This window comes from Bufo bufo, chromosome 2, assembly GCF_905171765.1.
Source record: "Bufo bufo chromosome 2, aBufBuf1.1, whole genome shotgun sequence".
Taxonomy (NCBI): Eukaryota; Metazoa; Chordata; class Amphibia; order Anura; family Bufonidae; genus Bufo; species Bufo bufo.
In genome coordinates, this window is record NC_053390.1 from 20377706 (window position 1) to 20400755 (window position 23050).

General features: G+C 45.5%; 1 protein-coding gene across 1 annotated transcript in view; it reads right to left on the bottom strand.

The window, feature by feature from the left end:
* LOC120991140 (zinc finger protein OZF-like) overlaps positions 1-23050 on the bottom strand; it is a 47155-nt gene that overhangs the window by 20979 nt on the left and 3126 nt on the right. Inside the window, exon 3 of the mRNA XM_040420046.1 lies at positions 19898-20839. Within this exon, the coding sequence (XP_040275980.1) occupies positions 19898-20839 (942 nt within the window). The remainder of the gene's footprint in view (positions 1-19897; positions 20840-23050) is intronic.

Here is a 23050-nt window from a genome sequence, read left to right on the forward strand (position 1 = left end):
CCTTCCTGTCCATCCTTGGTGGTCATTCAGGAGAAGAGGAGAGAACTGGAGGAGCTGGAGGCTTCTAGTACTGCAGGCGCCTTTATGAGAAGAGGAGAGGAAATCATCCAGGGGACAAGACCAGATGTCACCTCCAGAACCGCACTTCCTGAGCCTGGAGGGGCCCCGCTTCTCAGAGCCCCCACCACATGGATTCCAGGGGCCCCAACATGGAGATTTCTGGTGGCTCCATAGGAGATACAGTCAGGTCCATAAATATTGGGACATCGACACAATTCAAAGATTTTTGGCTCTATACACCACCACAATGGATTTGAAATTAAACAAACTAGATGTGCTTTAACTGCAGACAGTCAGCTTTAATTTGAGGGTATTTACATCCAAATCAGGTGAACGGTGCAGGAATTACAACAGTTTGCATATGTGCCTCCCACTTGTTAAGGGACCAAAAGTAATGGGACATAATAATAATAAATCAAACTTTCACTTTTTAATACTTGGTTGCAAATCCTTTGCAGTCAATTACAGCCTGAAGTCTGGAGCGCATAGACGTCACCAGACGCTGGGTTTTATCCCTGGTGATGCTCTGCCAGGCCTCTACTGCAACTGTCTTCAGTTCCTGCCTGTTCTTGGGGCATTTTCCCTTCAGTTTCAGTAAAATGCATTGGATTCAGGTCATTCTTGGCCATTGTATAACATTCCACTTCTTTCCCTTAAAAAGACTCTTTGGTTGCTTTTGCAGTATGCTTTGGGTCATTGTCCTTCTGCAATGTGAAGCGCCGTCCAATGAGTTCTGAAGCATTTGGCTGAATATGAGCAGATAATATTGCCCGAAACACTTCAGAATTCATCCTGCTGCTTTTGTCAGCAGTCACATCATCAATAAATACCAGAGAACCAGTTCCATTGGCAGCCATACATGCCCACGCCATGACACTACCACCACCATGCTTCACTGATGAGGTGGTATGCTTAGGATCATGAGCAGTTCCTTTCCTTCTCCATACTCTTCTCTTCCCATCACTCTGGTACAAGTTGATCTTGGTCTCATCTGTCGATAGGATGTTGTTCCAGAACTGTGAAGGCTTTTTTAGATGTCGTTTGGCAAACTCTAATCTGGCCTTCCTGTTTTTGAGGCTCACCAATGGTTTACATCTTGTGGTGAACCCTCTGTATTCACTCTGGTGAAGTCTTCTCTTGATTGTTGACTTTGACACACATACACCTACCTCATGGAGAGTGTTCTTGATCTGGCCAACTGTTGTGAAGGGTGTTTTCTTCACCAGGAAAATAATTCTTCAGTCATCCACCACAGTTGTTTTCCGTGGTCTTCCGGGTCTTTTGGTGTTGCTGAGCTCACCGATGCGTTCCCTCTTTTTAAGAATGTTACAAACAGTTGTTTTGGCCACACCTAATGTTTTTGCTATCTCTCTGATGGGTTTATTGTGTTTTTTCAGCCTAATGATGGCTTGCTTCACTGATAGTGACAGCTCTTTGGATCTCATCTTGAGAGTTGACAGCAACAGATTCAAAATGCAAATAGCAGACTGGAAATGAACTCTGGACCTTTTATCTGCTCATTGTAATTGGGAATAACACACACCTGGCCATGGAACAGCTGAGAAGCCAATTGTCCCATTACTTTTGGTCCCTTAACAAGTGGGAGGCACATATGCAAACTGTTGTAATTCCTGCACCGTTCACCTGATTTGGATGTAAATACCCTCAAATTAAAGCTGACAGTCTGCAGTTAAAGCACATCTTGTTTGTTTCATTTCAAATCCATTGTGGTGGTGTATAGAGCCAAAAGATTTAGAATTGCGTCGATGTCCCAATATTTATGGACCTGACTGTAAATGTCTGATAGATGCAGGTCCCACCAAGGGCATAACCCTCTGCAACCGCGACCGGGCCCCGCTGCCATCACATGTAATGGGAGCGCTCTAACGGGGCCCGGCGTGAAGTACAGTGACAATGCCGGGCCCCGTCAGAGCGCTCTTCATAATATGCGCACCTCGGGCATGGGGGGAGGGTGCGCGCTTCGCTGAAGAACCTTGGTCATGTGACTATGATGTCACCAAAGGTCCTGTAGCCTCTTGCTATAAGCACTCACAGGTTTCTGCCTACAACTGTATGGGCTTTGTGACGACTGAACCATCACTGGGGCTGCTGGAGAAGCCCTCGCCTCCTTCCTACGGACTATGGACCCAGTACTATGGAGATCACCTCAGACCTCTTGAGGTTACAAGGAACTATTAACTCTGATTTATGTGCGGAGTTTATATGCCACATCTTTCCTATTGCCCACTAAAGGTGCAGGGTGTGAATCCCGCAACACAAAAAGGGCGATTGTGTTAGTGATAGGATTAAGATAGCTGACTCTAGGAGTAGCCGACTCCGGTGTAGATGGATAGATCACCCCATGATACACTCAAGAGATAATCCCATCCCATGTGTCTCCTCTCTCCCTATTCATTCATTAAGACACTGGGGGAGTTGTCTGTTTGCATGCTGTTCATGTTTGATTGAGTTATGTTCCTAGACTTCTTGAACTGTATATATACTGAGTTGGTCTTCAATAAAGTCAGTTCTTGATTTACTATTCAATTTTGGTGTTGCCTGATGATTGAGAAGTTTAGCGTTCTGTCCTCATATATTGGCTCTGTCCAATTATTAGGCAGGTTTGGGCAGAGGACACTGGATTTCAGGTTCCAGAGCTGAAGGAGGAGGAACAGAGAACTCGGCTGACACAGAGGAGAGACGTCGACGTCCCACAGGTAAGGACAGGACTGTGTGTGTACTGCAGAGCCACCCTGAGCAGGCTGTGAACCCAGCAGCTGCCCATGTGCTGTGGTGCCCCCTTCATAGCAGGGAAATGATGCACAGGTCTCACACCTCCATGGCCGGCCTTGGCTCCCTCCTTTCCATTTCCTGATGTCCCCACCCTTCCCCACTACAGACCAGTCCTTACCATTGGTAAATGTGGGCCAGTATGTCTTCCCATCAGATCATAATTTTGCAGGTTTCTTGTTCATCAAGAGGAGCCCCACTTACAGGTCAAACCAGTCCCCTGTCCTGTCACCAGTCACTGACAGAGCTAAGTCCCAGCAATACTGCCATGCCAGGGGCGCACCCATTAATTACATGGTCTCTGGGTCCAATACAGGCGGAGGCATTGCCACTTCTGCTATTTATTATATGGCAATCATTGGAATGAACTTATAAAAGCCAGTTTTCTAATGTACAGAATTTGTATAAGCCGGATTTTGTGCAAAAAGGTTTTCTGTTATTTTGCTACTCTCACCACTTTGGGGGTAAAGTGGGTGGGGCTTAGTGGTAAAGTGGGTGGGGCTTAGTGGAAGGGGCACATTTTATTATTATTATTTATTATTAAAGTGCTATTCATTCCATAGCGATGTACATATGATAAGCGGTGCACATACATAATACAGACAATGGCACTAATCATAAACAAGATGAGTTACAAACTGGTACAGAAGTATATCTGAGTATAACTACTGTGAGGGGGCACATATCTGAGTATAACTACTGTGAGGGGGCACATATCTGGCATAACTACTGTGAGGGGGCACATATCTGAGTATAACTACTGTGAGGGGGCACATATCCGAGTATAACTACTGTGAGGGGGGCACATATCTGGACATAACTACTGTGCAGGGGCACATATCTGGACATAACTACTGTGAGGGGGCACATATCTGGGCATAACTACTGTGAGGGGGCACATATCTGAGCATAACTACTGTGAGGGGGCACATATCTGGACATAACTACTGTGAGGGGGGCACATATCTGGACATAACTACTGTGAGGGGGGCACATATCTGGACATAACTACTGTGAAGGGGGCACATATCTGAGCATAACTACTTTGACAGGAACAAAGGCGAGTATAACTGCTGTGAGGGGCCACAAGGAGATCATAACTTTTGTGAAGGGGCCACAATGTGGGCTTTAGTACTGTGTGGTAGCACTTAGGGGAAATGTCCTAGATTACCCTGCTATACATTGGCATGGCTCAGTCTTCCAGGCCAGCACAGCGCCCCCTGTCGGTGATTTCACTGAGGCAGTCACCATCCCTTCTTTATGTGATTATTTTCTCTATCACCACAGAGACCTTGGATCCACTGGATCCAGCGGACATCACGCCGACATCAGCGGCACCCTGGATGAGGTAGGACTGGATTTTATTAGTTAGGACTGGGTGAGTGTAGCCATGCATTGGGCCTAGTGGGAAAAAATACTGCCACTTCTTTGTATAAATGGGGGGGGGGGGGGCAATCCAAAGTTTGCACTGGGGCCCATAACAGTCTAGTTACGCCATTGGGTCCCACCTCTGGGCTGTGCTCAGCTGTGTCGAGACCTCCTAGAGAAGAGACTGGAGAGAGCTGAGCTCAGGCCGGGCCCCCGCTCCATTCATTCTCCTCCTAGATACAGGGGCCCCTCACCAGGACAGTCAGGGGCCAGCGAATGATGACAACCCCCACTATCCCCACTACTCCTCCCCCATCATACTAAGCTGAGGAGCGGAGAAGGATTCCTTGTGTGTAATGGAGGAGAATCTCCAGAGGTGACATGTCTGAGCTCTCCACCACACTGTCTCCTCACAGCTCATCTTACCTGCAGGCTGGAGGAATGGCTGATACCAGAGAGAACAAGAGCCCTGACTACCGACCAGGACCTGCCCAGTATCTGCTGCACTGCCGGAGCTGAAGGACCTGGGTCATGTGATCAGTGCAGGGGGCGGGGCTCAGCAGTTGTGAGTATGAGGTGATGAAGGACCTGGGGTGACGTCACTGTCATGTGATCACTGCAGGGGGCGGGGTTAGCAATAAAGAGGAGAAGAGGTGGTGAAGGACCTGTGATGGTGATACATACAGTCGCTCTCCTTTTGTGTACAAAGCCGCCCCTCCTGTCACATGACCTTTACTATATGTTCATTCTACTTCTGAGCCCCGCCCCCTGCACGGATCACATGACGGTGACGTCACCCCAGGTCCTTCAGCTCTGGCAGTGCAGCAGATACTGGGCAGGTCCTGGTCGGTAGTCAGGGCTCTTGTTCTCTCTGGTATCAGCCATTCCTCCAGCCTGCAGGTAAGATGAGCTGTGAGGAGATATAAAGTTTTCTGCATTTTTTAAACTAACTTTATTCTGTTGTTTTCTGAGATTTTTCTTCTGATGACCCCTCCTCAGTAAAGGTCATCAGTAGCGTTCAGTGACTTGAGCTTCAGATCCTCAATCCGAAGTTGATTGTCTCCATTGGCTCCGCGGAGTTAACCATCGGTGAATTGATTCGATAGTTATTTCTGAATCTTTAAGAACATTTTACATTAGTAATCCGAAGTCGGGTTCAGCTCCGAGGCACCAACTAATACCAAACCCGACTTCGGATTACTAATGTAAAATGTTCTTAAAGGTTCAGAAAGAACTATCGAATCAATTCACCGATGGTTAACTCCGCGGAGCCAATACATTTTAATGCTGTATGGAGACAACATTGAAATGATTGAACAAATCAACTTCAGATCCAGGATCCAAATCTCGATTTACTCAACACTAGTGTCTGATCTGACTGTACTGTAATCACACTGCACCACCGCTACAAGCAGACGACATACCGGTCATGTGACTGTACTGTAATTACACTGCACCACCGCTACAAGCAGACGACGTACCGGTCATGTGACTGTACTGTAATCACACTGCACCACCGCTACAAGCAGACGACGTACCGGTCATGTGACTGTACTGTAATTACACTGCACCACCGCTACAAGCAGACGACGTACCGGTCATGTGACTGTACTGTAATCACACTGCACCACCGCTACAAGCAGACGACATACCGGTCATGTGACTGTACTGTAATCACACTGCACCACCGCTACAAGCAGACGACATACCGGTCATGTGACTGTACTGTAATCACACTGCACCACCGCTACAAGCAGACGACGTACCGGTCATGTGACTGTACTGTAATCACACTGCACCACCGCTACAAGCAGACGACGTACCGGTCATGTGACTGTACTGTAATCACACTGCACCACCGCTACAAGCAGACGACATACCGGTCATGTGACTGTACTGTAATCACACTGCACCACCGCTACAAGCAGACGACGTACCGGTCATGTGACTGTACTGTAATCACACTGCACCACCGCTACAAACAGACGACGTACCGGTCATGTGACTGTATTGTAATCACACTGCACCACCGCTACAAGCAGACGACGTACCGGTCATGTGACTGCACTGTAATTACACTGCACCACCGCTACAAGCAGACGACATACCGGTCATGTGACTGTACTGTAATCACACTGCACCACCGCTACAAGCAGACGACATACCGGTCATGTGACTGTATTGTAATCACACTGCACCACCGCTACAAGCAGACGACATACCGGTCATGTGACTGTACTGTAATCACACTGCACCACCGCTACAAGCAGACGACGTACCGGTCATGTGACTGTACTGTAATCACACTGCACCACCGCTACAAGCAGACGACGTACCGGTCATGTGACTGTACTGTAATCACACTGCACCACCGCTACAAGCAGACGACGTACCGGTCATGTGACTATACTGTATTTACACTGCACCACCGCTACAAACAGACGACGTACCGGTCATGTGACTGTACTGTAATCACACTGCACCACCGCTACAAGCAGACGACGTACCGGTCATGTGACTGCACTGTAATCACACTGCACCACCGCTACAAGCAGACGACGTACCGGTCATGTGACTGCACTGTAATCACACTGCACCACCGCTACAAGCAGACGACGTACCGGTCATGTGACTGCACTGTAATCACACTGCACCACCGCTACAAGCAGACGACGTACCGGTCATGTGACTGCACTGTAATCACACTGCACCACCGCTACAAGCAGACGACGTACCGGTCATGTGACTGCACTGTAATCACACTGCACCACCGCTACAAGCAGACGACGGGGGGTGATCAGGGAGTCTATATGGGGTGATCAAGGGTGAATAAGGGGTTAATAAGTGACAGGGGGGTGTAGTGTAGTGATGTTTGGTGCTACTTACAGAGCTGCCTGTGTCCTCTGGTGGTCGATCCAAGCAAAAGGGACCACCAGAGGACCAGGTAGCAGGTATATCAGACGCTGTTAACAAAACAGCATGTAATATACCTTTTTGGGGTTAAAAAAAATCGCATCTACAGCCTGCCAGCGAATGATCGCCGCTGGCAGGCTGTAGATGTACTCGTTTACCTCCCGATCCTGTGTGCGCGCGTTCACAGGAAATCTCGCGAGAGGACGCATCGGCGCGTCCAGGAGGAATAACAGGGCTGCCGCCAGGACGCAATCCTGCGTTCGGCGGTCCTGAGGTGGTTAATCTCCCCTGTATACATTATTGCATATTATATGCCAGAACCAGATACCGTACTCCTCCTGTGATATGATGCCTATATGTATACAGGTATAATATTATTTTCCCCACGCCTCCACAACGGCACTACCTGGAGCTTGGCCCGCCTTCTCAGGGACAGGAAACAATAGCGAGATCAGCCAATAAAGGGCCCCCTCCCTCTTACCTCTCCAGTTGTTTCCTGTCCCTCAGAAGGTCGGGATCGCGGATCAGCAGTTCGCGCAACCTTTTCTTCTGGTGCGTAGTCCCGGGTCTGCCGGAGGGCCGTTGCAGGCACACAGTCAGACTGTCCCTCCCTCCTCTCGGTGTAAATCTGGTGGACGCCGGTGACCCCGTGCTTTTACCTCCCGCGTCCTGTGGACTGGACCGGCAGATCTGTAGGCAGCAGGGGGCGTTCCTGGGCCTGGGAACGCTCCCCCACATGACTCCTCCGTGCGCTGTGCTGACTGAGTAAGTCACGTCGGCACGCACGGGGAAGGGGCTATGATGTCACCGGAACCAGGAAGTGAAATACAGGGCGAGCTGCCGGCGTTCCTTGCAGCTATCGAGCTCTGTCTTCTGAGCAGCATGTCCCTGCAAACTGGTTCTGAGTCCCCCAGGAAGTCCACAGATGCTCCCAGGCCTTCAAGCCCGGTAAGCCTCCTCCGTATTTGATTATTGGGATAACCTTAGGGGACACTCTGGGTGTTTGTTCCTAAATTACCTCACACCTCTTTTTTTGGTGGCTGTTTCAAAATCAAGTTAAATACTTAGTGTCATCCTAAATTGTGTCTCCTAGGGGAGAGACGTCTCAAAAAAGGAACCGTCCCTCAAAAAGAAATAGTTCTTACAAGAAAGCTCTATGTCAGAAATGCTGTGATAAAGTGGTCTCGGATGAATCCCCTACACTAATTGAAAGTCTAAGAACCATTATTAAAGAGGAAGTTGGGGCTGCTGTAGAAGCTAAAATGTCTACTATCCCGTCCAAACCCTCTACGTCAAGTGCCTATGTTATTGAACAAGACTCGGACGTAGACGAAGGGGAAATCACTTCCGACTCAGACTCTGTTTCTGAAGACGTCTGTAAAAAGCCTCTTTGCTCAATCAAAGAGACAGATTCATTAATAAAAACCATCCATGCCACAATAAATTTAGAGGAACCCAAAGAACCATTATCGGTGCAAGATCAGATGTTCGCAGGGTTGGCAGACAAAAAAAAAACGTGTTTTCCCAGTCCACAGCAGTATTAAAATCTTGATTCTCAACGAGTTGAGAGATCCTGAAAAAAGACAGGCGGCATCAAAAATATTTAAGAGAAAATATCCTTTTTCAGAAGAGGATTCAATCACATGGGACAAAAGCCCTAGGGTGGATGCACCAGTAGCAAGGATTTTGAAAAAAAACAGCACTGCCCTTTGAGGATTTGGGTCTACTGAAGAACCCAATGGATAAAAAATGCGAAAGTCTGCTTAAAAAAAGTGGGAATCCTCCACTGCAGTTCTAAGGCCAGGAATCTCAGCGACCTACACAGCCAGAACCCTATCCTTGTGGTTAAGTGAATTAGAGGAACACATCGAATCCGTCACTCCGAGAGAAGATATCCTCAATCCCTACGTTGAAACAGGCCGCAAACTTTATGGCGGACGCTTCCGCAGACATAGTGAAATTGTCAGTTGGTTGAGAACCTGGTCGGGGGATACGGCATCAAAGAACAAGCTATGTGCCTTACCTTGCGAGGGGGATAGAGTATTCGGCTCAGCACTGGATGATATTTTGGAGAAAGCTTCAGATAGAAAAAAAGGCTTTCCCACGGACTCAAAATTTTATCATCAGAGACGACCCTTTCGGCCCCAGAGACGTGGTAGACCTGATCAAAAGAAAAAAGAATCAGGAACGTCTTGGCAGTCTTCTAAAGGGAAAGGGAAAGGCTTCCTATTCAATCCCGAAAAGTCTTCCCGGGCCCACTACCCAATGACGGCAGAGTAGCAGTAGGGGGAAGTCTCATGCATTTTTACCCAGCCTGGGTAAATATTCAGGGCTTCCGGTTCCGGCGCGCACCATGTGAAGACGCAGCAGCGGTAAGCTCCGGGACCCACCGCCCGAATATCAGGGTGACCGCAAGTATCGGGACCAGTTGTCCCTCAATAGCCTGCATTAGGAGCTGGAGGATCCGCATGGAAAAGTTCCTGCTGTGGTGCGGCCCCATACCTCCAGCCCCGGCTCTCCCACAACGCGCTGATCGGCGGCTTTGTGCCAAGATGGCGGCCACTCCGGACAAGACAGGCCGACTCACGCGGTCTGCCTCGCAACCCCCACAGAGAAATAAGGACCAGGAGATACTGGAGCGGAGAGATGGTGACACCCCCCTGTCCCTTGGACTGCCACAGCATTTCTCCTACAAAGAAATGGCCATAGAAGTGGCCAAATTACTGGCGCCAGATAACACAGCCTCTTTGGAGGCGACAGTGGCCTCAACTCTGCAACAGCTGCAAACAGATGTGCATCAGCATACAGTACAAATAAATGAGCTGGAACAGCGGCTGGATATGGTAGAAGAAGAGCTGGGCAAGGCGCATTCACAGATTAAAGATATACTGCATGACAATCAATATTTAAAGGACAAGGTAGATGACCTAGAGAACCGCTCACGGCGGAACAATCTTAGGATTGTGGGACTACCAGAGTCGATCTTACCCAGCCAGTTGGCCCAGTTGTGTGCCCAAGAGGTCCCCCAGGCGCTGGGACTACATGGCGACTTTATAGCAGAACGAGCACACAGGCTGGGGCCTGCACCACAACAGGACCAAAACATGGTCCCTACTAGACCGCGTGCGGTTATAGTGAAATACTTAAATTACGCGGCAAAAGAAGCCATCTTGAGCAAGTACAGAAAATTAACTCAGCCGCTGATGGTGAGAAATACCAAAGTGCTTTTATTCAGCGATTATTCTGCAGAAGTCACACGCTGGAGGAGGGCCTTTTCCACTATTTGTACCTCCCTGGTCAGGAAAAAGACCAGATTCGCCCTTGTATACCCAGCTACACTGCGCGTCTTCCGGCCGGATGGCACAGTCGAGACTTTCCTCAACCCAAAGGAGGCCTCTGAAGCACTAGACATGGAGGAGGACATTCCATCAGCGCAAGTGTCGCCGACAAGCAGGACCCCATTCCCTGGGAGAGGACGGCGAGAGAAGACGGCGGGAGGGCATGGATCACCAAAGTCGAATTCCAACATGCCGGGATCCAAGAGCCAGCAGTCACCGGGTCACAGTCAGGACTGGGACTGATGGATCAATGACGTCATGTCGGGCCACGTGAGATATAATTGGGGGTTGCCTGGCATTATGGGGGTTAAATGAGGCATTGGACCGGGGGGGATGAGAAGGAAAACTGTTCCCTAGACGGGAGGTTTAAATTAAGAGGAGGCAAACAAAACAAAGGAGAAGGGATAAAAAAAAGTTATATATATTTGCATATATCTGCCTTCCAAGCTATATAGGTACCTTGGAGACACACCACACAGGTACCCCTTCTTCCCTGGTTTACATGCATGAAAAGGGCAGAGTGGGAACCGGAGCAGGAAACTTGTTATATGTTGGTATATTCAGTGATAGGGAGAAGGTGCCCGTCCAGGTGCCAAAAAAGCGAAGTCTAGAAGAGAGATTGTTAGTTCACGTTTAGGTTTAATTGGTTGGTTTTTGGTATCGGGGGGGAGGAGGGAAGGAGAGAGTGGGCTGCTTTCGGTAAAATACTCACAATCAGTGGTTTCTGTCAAGGTTCCAGTGATACCACATTGGGGAGCCGGGGGGGCGTTTCCTGGAGGGTGCCAATTATACAAACCTCCATGAGAATCGCAACCTGGAATGTGAAGGGTCTGCGTTCCCAATATAAACGCACAAATGTATTGAGGCACCTGCAGAAACACAAAATTTATGTGGCTCTTCTCCAGGAGACGCACCTGGAGGAGGGAGATTTTTGGAGACTGCGTAGGTTCTGAGTGGGACAGGTCTTTGGTTCTTCATCTCAGGGGAGGAAAGCAGGAGTAATTGTATTGCTGCACAAAAATCTACGTTGCAATGTACTATCTATGGTAGCGGATAGGGAAGGGAGAATGCTGAAATTAGTGTTAGACTCACCAACAGGACCCATTACTATTTACAACATCTATTCCCCCAATTCTGCACAGTTTAACTTTTACCGTAACCTAGAAAACCTTATTGTGCAAGAAGGGGAGGTCCCTTGCTGGTGGCGGGTGACTGCAATCGAGTACAGGATGATAGGGAGGATAGACGCCAGCAGAAATCCAATAAGCGTTCAAATCCCAGGGGCCCTCACACCCTCACGTCCTTCTTACGAGCAACGGGGTTAATGGATGTCTGGAGGCATCATAATCCAACAGGGAGAGAATATACACACTTCTCTCATGCCCAATCTTCGTGGACTATTTTTTTGTGTCCAACGAACTAATACCAAAAGTCCAACGGGTTGACATACTGGATCTAGTCATATCTGATCATGCCCCGGTCGTTATGGAATTACGAGAAATATGCCCAAAGGGGACGGACTATATTTGGCGAATGCCACAACACTTAATTAAAGATGAGGACTTTCTAGATCGAATGAAAGGGTGGTGGTGGGAGTTTGCCCAGGATAATGACTCCTACAGTAATAATCCTCAAATATTCTGGGACACGGCGAAAATGGTAATTAGAGGTCGTATAATAGCCTATTCGATAGGGAAAAAAAGAGAGGCGAAAAAAAAAATGAGGAAGCGATTACAACCCTGAGAGATTCGTATACAGCCTTCCTTCAAGATCCATCAACCACCAATAAGATATTATGGGTAACAGGCAAAACACAACGTTGATTATTACTTATAGGGCCAAATGGTTTGGGGATAGAAAAAGGGCGAATCTATTCAGATATGGAAATAAGATGGGCAAGCTGCTAGCCAACTTAACCAGACCATATAATGGAATACCCCATTTCCATCCCTTGAAAGATGGTGAGGGTATACTTCGCACCCAACCTAATGAAGTGGTTGAAGTCCTTGGGGATTATTTTAGATCCTTATATACACAAGACCCGTATGATGAGGAAAAGGCTAAAGAATTATTGGGCAGGGTCAAATTGTCGTCTCACGCCAGAATCTCTGTTGTTGAATAGCGAGATTGGAGAAGAGGAAGTGAGAGCTACTATCAAAAACCTTACGGATGGAAAAGCACCGGGTCCAGATGGATACCCGGCAGGGCTACAAGGGGAAATAACACCAACTCTAACCGCTTTATTTAACTCAGTGTTAACCGGTTCGGGACTGCCACCTTCAGGTAAAATGGCATACATAAAAGTGCTACCTAAACAGGGAAAAGATTTATCCCACCCAGGGTCTTACAGACCAATTTTGATGATAAATCAGGATATAAAAATACTATCCAAACTCCTGGCTAATAGGCTGGCTACAGTTTTACCCGATCTGATTGGGGCTCACCAGATGGGCTTTATGAAGGGTCGCTCAGCAGTGACCAATATAAGAAGAGTACTGGCAGCTTTAGATGGCCACAATATGGGAGGGTCGGAGGGTAACCTGGCCTTTTTGGCCATTGACGCTGAAAAGGCCTTTGATAATGTCAACTGGGCCTGGCTCCATAAAGTACTAGCAGTCATGGGGATAGGTGGAAACTTTTGTAACTAAGAGCAATCTATGATGACCCTTATGCTAAGGTTTACATCCCAGGTTTTCTACCAAATAGGATAAATCTACAAAAGGGCACAAGACAGGGGTGCCCACTGTCCCCCCTGTTATTCAACATAGCTCTAGAACCGTTGGCCCAACTATTGTTACAGTCAAAGGTTTATGACGGTATTAAAGTTGGAGGTCGCGAACTCAAATTGGCCTGTTTTGCCGATGACCTTTTAATTTTTTCCCAATCCCCAGAAACTCATCTGACCCACATTTTGGACACCCTCCTGTATTATGGAAGGGTCACGGGATATAAAATTAACGTCTCCAAAATTCAGATATAATTTTTTCGTCAAACGGGCCAAGAACGCGTACAAAAGTACAATGTTGAAATTAGACAAGATTACCTTACATATCTAGGTATCAAAATAGGATGGTCACCAACCTCTCTCTACTCACTCAACTATCCACCCTTAATTCAAAAAATTATAGGGGAATTGAACAAGTGGAGAGAGTTACCTGGAAGGGCAGGCCTGCTGAAGATGATTAGTTTTCCAAAATTATTATACCCTTTACAAACCATCCCTATACTGCTTAAACACGTGGATGTCTGTAGATTACAGGCGACATACACATCTTTCCTTTGGAAAGGAAAGAGGCCCCGGATATCCTTTGCGAAACTAACCATGCTGAAATGGGAAGGAGGTTTGCAATTGCCCAATATAAGATATTATAATCTAGCAGCCCTCATCCGACATGCAAAGGATTGGTTGTGGGGAACAGGCCATTTCTCAGCTGGTCCCCTGGAAAGGGAAATAGCTAAACCGTGGGATCTATCGGCCCTACTACACACGAGGTGGAGGGATATCCCACGTCAAATCAAGAACTCCATGCTATTTAGGGATACCATAATGGCATGGAAGGCGGTTCGAAAGATTTATAGATTGCCCATCTATATCACCCCTCACATGCCATTGTGGGGGTTACCGGCCTTCCCTCAGGGAAGGGAAAATAAATTGTATAACGAATGGAAGCAAAAAAGAATTACAACTTTGCGAGACATTATGGACGAGTCAAAACGAAGACTACTCACCTGGGAGGAATGCAGAACCAAATTTAACCTATCCACCTCCCAATTTCTCCCATATCCTCAGCTTAGATCCTACTGTAAGGCCCAATCAGAGAAGTTGGGGGAACCAGATAGATTAACATGGTTTGACGCACTAATTCGACTGACTCTATGCTCCCCCTAGCAGAGTTATATTGAAAGATACACAGTACTCAAACGATAGGCCTAGTTGAAACTGCTTTCTCGTCCTGGGAGCGGGAATTGGGGACGCGGACATTAGCCAAACACATTAGAGACGGTATTGAATTTATACGCAAAGCGATTTATAATGAACAATGGCGGGAAACGCAATTAAGAATCATACACAAAGCTACTTACGCTTTTGACTTGTCTTACAGGAATGCCCCATCTCACTATCTAAGGCAATGTCCTAAATGTGCGCTGTCTAGAGCAAATCTACTACACGGACTATGGTACTGCCCAAACTTGACTTCTCTATGGGACACAGCGAGGGAGTATATTAAAAAGGTCTGGGGAGTAGGGATAGCACAAGACCCTAGGCAATGCATCTTCCAGTTTATCCCAAGTGACCAGACAGAAGAGAAAGGGAATGGAGTAGCCGTAAAAGGGGTGCACATAACTCTCATGGCAGTCAAAAAGGCTGTTTTGCGATACTGGCTCCAAAAAGACACCCCCACATGGGATGAAGTGCTAGGCGTCGTTAAAAATATGCTGTTAATGGAAAGGTTGGAAATGGAGAGCTTCAAGGAAAAATCGATAGAACAGTTTGTTAAAAAATTGAGAAAGTTCATTGAGGAGTCCTTATCGGACACCGAAATTAGGGAATTAATGTCCCCCTTCACACAAACGAAGTGGTACTTAGAGGCCCAAATGGGAGGGAAGCTAGGCAGATTGGAGGTTTTAGGGTGCTAAATGTTTAAAGCGATCGTGAGGAGAGACGTGTTTTCAGCAGGATTCCCCCAAAGTGGGGTCTTACTGGTCTAATCGGAGAAAGCAGCCGCACGGTGGGGAAGATTTGTTTTCTATTGGGGGGGAGGGTATGGGATTTTGGTTTTATAAAAATAAAAAAAATTGGAAAATGCATTGATAATTGTTATTCATGCTTGTTTATACCAAATGTCTTTGCATGAACGAATTGTTACCTTCTGCTTGAATCTTGAACAAAAAGATGCTTTAAAAAAAAAAGAAAAAATATTCAGGCCTCCCCTTGGGTGCTGGGGGTGATAAAAGTAGGCTACGGTCTGGAATTCATCCGCCTCCCCCCAGACCGTTACATGGAAAATTCCAGACTAAGGGGAAAAAAATCAGGAAGCGATGGATCAACAAATATTGCTCCTGTTAGAGAAGAGAGCCATCATTCCGGTACCAGTAGGGGAACAGAAGAGGGGGTTCTATTCTCCTATTTTTCTCGTGAAAAAAACAAACGGTACTTTCAGGGCAAAAATAAATTAAAAAACCCTAAACGAATATGGTTGTTTACAAAAAATTCAAAATGGAAACTGTAAGATCTGTGGTCAATCTTCTACAAAAAAAATCCTATAATGATAACAGTAGACCTGGCGGATGCCTATCACATGACAATCCAGAGGAGAGACCAGAAGTTTCTGAGGATAGCGGTTTGGTTCCAGGGATCGCTATGCCACTATCAATTTCAAGTTCTATCATTCGGCCTCAGTTCAGCCCCGAGGCTATTCACAAAGGTCATGACGGAAGTATCAAAATTCCTTCATCTAGCAGGAATTTCATTTATACCTTACCTAGACGATTTCTTAGTCACAGCCCCGTCAGAAAATCTTCTTCTGTGTCATCTTCAGACAATTCTTTTGACTCTAACCGACCTGGGTTGGATAATAAACCAACAAAAGTCTTGTCTTCTCCCCTCACAAGAAAAAATATTTCTGGGCGTTCTTCTGGACTCACGCCTTATGACTTCCTTTCTGCCGAAGCAGAAACAACAGAAATTAATTTCCAGTATCAAGAAATTCCAAAAACAAAGGATAGCCTCCTTCAGGGAAATAATGGTAATCTTGGGTCTCATGACGTCAACAATTCCATGTGTGAAGTGGGCTCAGCACCACTCAAGGACGCTTCAAGCCTTCCTTTTGGAATACAGGGACAAAAATCAGTCATCTCTAAACAAGAAGATAAAAATCCCATCATATCTGAAAATGACCCTATCCTGGTGGACAAACCAGTCAAATTTATCCCGGGGGGTGGAGTGGAGACAGACAGACCAATTAATCATCACCACTGATGCCAGTCAGCAGGGCTGGGGGGCCCACATGGATGGGAAAATGATACAGGGGTGTTGGAAAACACAGCTACAACAAGCTTCATCAAATATGAGGGAACTAAGTGTGGTCTCGAAAGCCATAAAAAAGTTTTCTCCCTACATCTATCGGAAAAATGTAAAAATCTTTTTGGACAATTCTACCACAGTGGCCTACCTAAACAAACAGGGGGGAACAAGAAGCCGCTCCCTGTCTTTAGTCACGAAGAAGATCCTAGATTGGGCCAAGAAGAACCTATGCTCTCTATCAGAGGCCCACGTAAAAGGGGAAGAAAATCAAGTGGCGGACTTCCTGAGCAGGGATCGACTAAAGCCGGGAGAATGGAGCCTGAATCATCAGATCTTTGCTCAAATTTGTTCCAGATGGGGCACTCCAAAAGTCGACCTATTTGCCACAAGGAAAAACAGGCAAGTAGCCGGCTTTTTTTCCCCTATCCTCTTGAGACCGGGCTCTAAGAGTGGACGCCCTGTCATCGCCCTGGCCTCAGGAACTTCTTTATGCGTTCCCGCCTTTTCCTCTAATACCGATGGTCATTTCCAAAATCCTGGAAGAGAAAGCGCAGATTCTCCTAATCACACCCTTCTGGCCCAGGAGAACATGGTTTCTAAAACTGAAAAACCTAGCAGGGGAAGAATACTGGATGCTGCCGCCCCGACCAGATCTACTTCTCCAGGGACCAGTAAGGCATCCCAGTGTCAACCAGCTTCACTTGACGGTTTGGAAACTGAAAAACACATCTTAAGAGAAAAAGGTTTCTCAGAAGCGGTAATCTCCACTCTATTACAGAGTAGAAAACCAGTCACGTCAAAAATATACCTGAGAGCCTGGGGGTCCTTTTTACGTTTTGGGGACGGCAGGTGGGATCCCTCCAAGAAACCAGAGGTGACCCTAATCCTGGACTTCCTTCAGGCAGGACTTGATAAAGGTCTATCTGTAAGTACCATACGAGTCCAAGTAGCGGCTTTAAGCGCTTTTTTAGATATAAAGCTCTCAGATTAAAATGTAGTCAAAAGATTCCTTAAAGGGGCAAGTAGAATTCGCCCTAGGCTTAGATCTTCTGTCCCTCCTTGGGACCTAAATCTGGTCCTAGCATCCGCCTTTTGAACCCCTCGGAGAGATCTCCTTGAGAACATTAACACTCAAAACAGTATTCTTATTAGCTATCACCACGGCAAGAAGAATAGGAGAAATCCAGGCTCTCTCTATTGTACCTCCCTATCTTACGATTTTAGAAGATAGAATTATATTAAAGCATGCTCCTGAATTCCTTCCCAAGGTAGTGTCCAGGTTCCACTATCAGCAGGAAGTCACTCTACCTTCCTTTTGTTCCCAGGCAACATCGGATAAGGAAAAGTTGTTCCATAACCTAGATGTTAGAAGGTGCGTTCTACAGTACTTAGAAGCAACCAAGAATCTGAGAAAGTCAAACCAGTTGCTAATACAGTATCTGGGGCTTTATCGAGGCGAAGCAGCCAGCAAGACCTCCATCTCCAGATGGATAAAGGCCTGCATTACTTTGGCCTATGAGACTGAGGGGATTGCTCCACCTTCTTCACTGAAAGCTCATTCCACCAGAGCATTGTCAGCATCCTGGGCTGAGGGTTATTCAGCTTCATTGGAAGATATCTGTCGAGCAGCCACATGGTCCAACCCCTGTACCTTTTTTAAGCATTACAAGCTACCAATAGAGACTTGTCTTTTGGCCGCAGGGTCATATGCGGTGGTCCCACCCTAAGTCATGTCTCCTATGTTATTCCTCCAGGTAGTGCCGTTGTGGAGGCGTGGGGAAAAGACATAAATTACTCTTACCGGTAATTGGATTTTCCTTTAGCCTCCACAACGGCACGGGATTCCCACCCCAAAAAAAAAAAAAAAAAAAAAATATATATATATATATATATATATACACCTTTTTGTTACATATTATGAGCCGTTGCCTTTTTTTCACTGCACACTATTGAGTTTGAAAACCTTAGTTCAAGTGATATTACCTCTGTTTTTTATGTTCATACCTTATTAAATTGCTCCTTGTTTCATGCCTATTCTGAGTCCTAGGTTAATAACTGGAGAGGTAAGAGGGAGGGGGCCCTTTATTGGCTGATCTCGCTATTGTTTCCTGTCCCTGAGAAGTCGGGCCAAGCTCCAGGTAGTGCCGTTGTGGAGGCTAAAGGAAAATCCAATTACCGGTAAGAGTAATTTATGTCTTTTCACACATCACTGTTATAATTGCCTATATTTAATTGTCCTTTTGTCTGTATGTATTTCAGTACTTCTGAAATGAAAGCAGTGTGGCCGAAAACATTTATATAAATACCATTGTATAAAAACCCACTGTAATCAATTAACACGATACGTTGAGCAACACAGTGGAATACAGGAGTCTTTATTTATTGATTTTGGCTTGGGAACCATCTTTTGACATCCACAAAACCCTGCATTGAGGTGCCATCTAACCTCCATTAAATGGATTGAATAAAGAAGTTGTGCTGGAAAGCATTTTTATTATAAAAATCACAATGCTGCACTGTGACACTATATCAAAACGCCTTCTCTCCTGTGTGACTTCTCTGATGATCCTTAAAGCGGTTTTCCGGGATTAGACTTTTATGCCCCCTAAACTTGCATGGCCAGAGCAGCAAATCTCTAATACAGTTTTATTATCTATTCTGCTCCCTTTAGCTTCTTTACAGAGCAGTCATGACATCTTGTTGTTTTCCTTGCTGACATCACCTCTACAGTCCGGTGCTCTCTCTCCCTCCTCTGTAGCACAGCCCTATAGAATTGACCTCCCCTCTCCTCATCTCCTTCTGTTTGCACAGCCTCTGGCCACGCTCCTCCACATCACTTCTTAGCTCTGTGTATTGTCAGTGCCTCTCTCCCCTGCCCAGCCCGGCACTACCATTGCCCAGCTCTGTAGGCACTGGGCAGGGGAAAGAGGAGCTAGTGACAGCTTATATGTGGAAAGGGGAGAGAGGACAGTGATGAGCTGGAGCAGATACGAGGAGGGAGGGGGAGGATGCAAAGAGAACTGGAGGAGATAAGAACACTGCAGGCACTGTGTAATGGGGCTTATACTGAGCTGATTGTAAGCTCCTCTGTCCCTTGCAGCAGAGAGACAGAAGGGAGGTTACAGAGTGATGTTGAGGGGCTGAGGTCTGTGAGAGGGCAGCTACACAGTGTATACCAGTGACCAGTGTAAACAAATGGCAGAAAGCTGTCACAGGGACCCATAGGAGCTAAAAGTTTTATAGCAATCCTCTTTTACAGTTCTTATGAGTGTTAAGGCTGATTCTGGACATTTTTATTTTTATGGGAGTCCCGGGACAACCCCTTTAAATATGGAATGAGTAATAAAAAGTTTCTCACATTCTAAACATGATTATGGCTTCTTTTCTGTGTGAATTCTCTTATGTCTACCAAGATGTGATTGATCTGAAAAGCACTTTCCACATTCTAAACATGAATATGGCTTCTTTCCGGTGTGAATTCTCTGATGTGTAACAAGGTTTGATTTATCTGTAAAACATTTCCCACACTCTGAACATGAATACGGCCTCTCTCCTGAGTGACTTCTCTCATGTTTAACAAGACTTGATTTAACCGTAAAACACCTCCCACAATGCGAGCATGAATATGGCTTCTCTCCTGTGTGACTTCTCTCATGTGCAACAAGATTAGATTTTTGTGTAAAACATTTCCCACATTCAGAACATGAGTATGGTTTCTCTCCTGTGTGACGTCTCTCATGTATAACAAGATATGATTTTTGTGAAAAACTTTTCCCACATTGCGAGCATGAATATGGCTTTTCTCCTGTGTGGATTCTCTCATGTTTAACAAGATCTTGTTTACTTATAAAACAGTTCCCACATTCTGAACATGTATATGGCTTCTCTCCTGTATGACTTCTTTGATGTATAACAAGATATGATTTATTTCTAAAGCACTGACCACATTCTGAACAGGAATATGGCTTCTCTCCTGTGTGACTTCTCTTGTGTCTAACAAGATGTGATTTATATTTAAAGCAATTCCCACATTCTGCACATGAATATGACTTCTCTCCTGTGTGAATTCTTCCATTTGCAGAAAAAACTGCTCTTTTTGTGAACTCTTTATCACACTGAAACCTTTCACCCCCTTTCTGATTTGTACTTGCGGTAACAATCTGTGATTGGCCGGCAGAAGGGTCCTCAAGTTTAGGGGGATTAAATGATAGATCTGTATTGTAAAGTCCTGGATGTACATTAAGGGTAATGAGGGTTTCTTTTGAAGAACGATGCATATTTTCTGCTTCTTCTTTGTAATTTAGTGATAACATGAAGTTTCCCTTACAATTTTTACTGGGATTTTCTGTGAAGATAAAAGTTGTAATTAGTGGGGGTTTTTTTTTCAAATCACGGATTAGACAAACTTATTACATTCCTAAGTAGATCCAGCAGGAACAGGAAGTAAAACGTATTCATTCTGCTTTAGTTTAAAAAAAAAAAAAATGCACCAAAAACTGCATGCAAAGCCAGAGGATGAAACGCATATTGAGGGGGTTGCACCCAAACCACTCAGTTGTGCACCATGTCCAGGGTTATCGCATTGTCTTTTTGACTTGACCAATGGGACTTATCATATGACTACTAGGCTTCAATGCATTTTAGAGGTAACCTGATTATATTTTGTGGGGTTAATCGCATCGCGGTTGGCATGGTAATTATTATTATCTAATAACAGATTGTGCTCTCCCATTTCAGGCATTATTATGGTTTTTTTTTGACCATTGATACCATCTCCCTGTAGATGTTTTATGCAGAGTCAGTATTTATCTCTTTTACATGTTATATCTAAAATTATATATTTATATGTGATTGGATAGGTTATAATTGATCACATGTGCTATGATTATTTTACTGAGCTCTACATATTATTATTGTGTATAGTCAGGTGTGTCTCTATATGTGTGTACCGTTATATATCTGCTCTTATTCTGTATATATAGACATAGCACCGTAGCACTTCTCTACATCTCACTGAGGTAACTAGTGAAATATAATGACAATAACAAATAGTAGTGTCTGTGTGTATTTGCCTTTTGTGTGTGTTTGTGCATGCACAGACTCAGAAAATCTTCAGACCCTTTCACTTTTTCACATTTTGTTATGTTGCAGGCTTTTGCTAAAATACAAAAAAAAGTTTTTCCCATCATTCTGCACTCAATACCCGATAATGAGAAAGTAAAGAGATGTTCAAAACCTTTATAAATGTATTGAGAAATGAAAAATTTTAATCTTGCATTAGCGTTAAGTATTCAGACGCTTTACTCAGGACTCAGTTGAAGCCGCTTTGGCAGTGATTCCAGAGTTCTTGTGTACTGCATGATCTGTACACCTGTATTTGGGGATTTTCTGCCATTCAGGTTGGATGGTGACCAACCGTGGACAGACATTTTCAGACTCTCTCCAGAAAATTTCAATTGGGCTCAAGTTAGGGCTTCGCCTGGACTACTTGAGGACTTTCACAGAGCTGTCCCTAAGCCACTTCTGTGTTGTCTTGGCTGTGTGCTTAGGGTCATTGTCTTGTTGCATGTTAAATTTTTGGCCTAATCTGAGGATCAAAGCACTCTGGATCAGGTTTTTATTAAGAAAACCTCTGTACTTTTCTCCATCCAGCTTTCCTTCAACCCTGAGCAGTTTCCCAGTTCCAGCAGCTAAAAAACAACCCCAGAGCAAGATGATGTCACCACGCTTCACTGGTAGTATTGGGCAGGTGATGAGCAGGGCTAGGTTTCCTCCAGACATGATACAATTGAGGCCAAAAAGTTCAATCTTGGTTTTATCAGAGCGGAGAGTCTTGTTTCTTACAGTTTGAGAGTCCTTTAGATGCTTTTTTGCAAACTTAGGCATCTTTCATGTGTCTTTAACTGAGCAGAGGCTTCTTTCTGGCCACTGTGCCATAAAGGAAAGATTGGTGGATGCTGCAGTAATGGTTGACTTTCTGGAAGTTTCTTTGGAGCTCAGCAAGAGTGACCATTGGGTCTTTGTCATTTTTCTTACCTAGGCCCTTCTCCCTCGATTATTTTGTTTGGTAGGGCGGCCAGCTCTAGAAGTAGTCCTGGTTGTTCCATACTTCTTCCATTTAAGAATTATGGAGCCCACTGTACTCTTGGGACATTCAGTGCAGCAGAAATGTTTTTGTACCCTTCTCCAGATCTTTGCCTCACACAATCCTGTCTCTGAGTTCTCTAGCCACTTTGTTCCTCATGGCTTGGATTTTGCTCTGATATGTATTGTCAGCTGTGAGACCTTATACAGACAGGAGTGCGTCTTTCCAAATCATGACTAATCAACTGAATTTAGCACAGGTAGACTCCAATCAAGGTGTAGAAAGATCTCAAAAATCACATGTCTTGAGATACTTTTAGGGTTTCCCAGACCACTCGCAGTTTTCTGTAGTTTGATGATCTGCTTTTTACTTTGTCTGACCACTTGCCCTGCCAGCTTGAGGAGGCCACTTTTGCCCCCCATCCGATGCCACTTGCGTCTGTCATAATTTGAATTTCTGGAACAGTTAGCC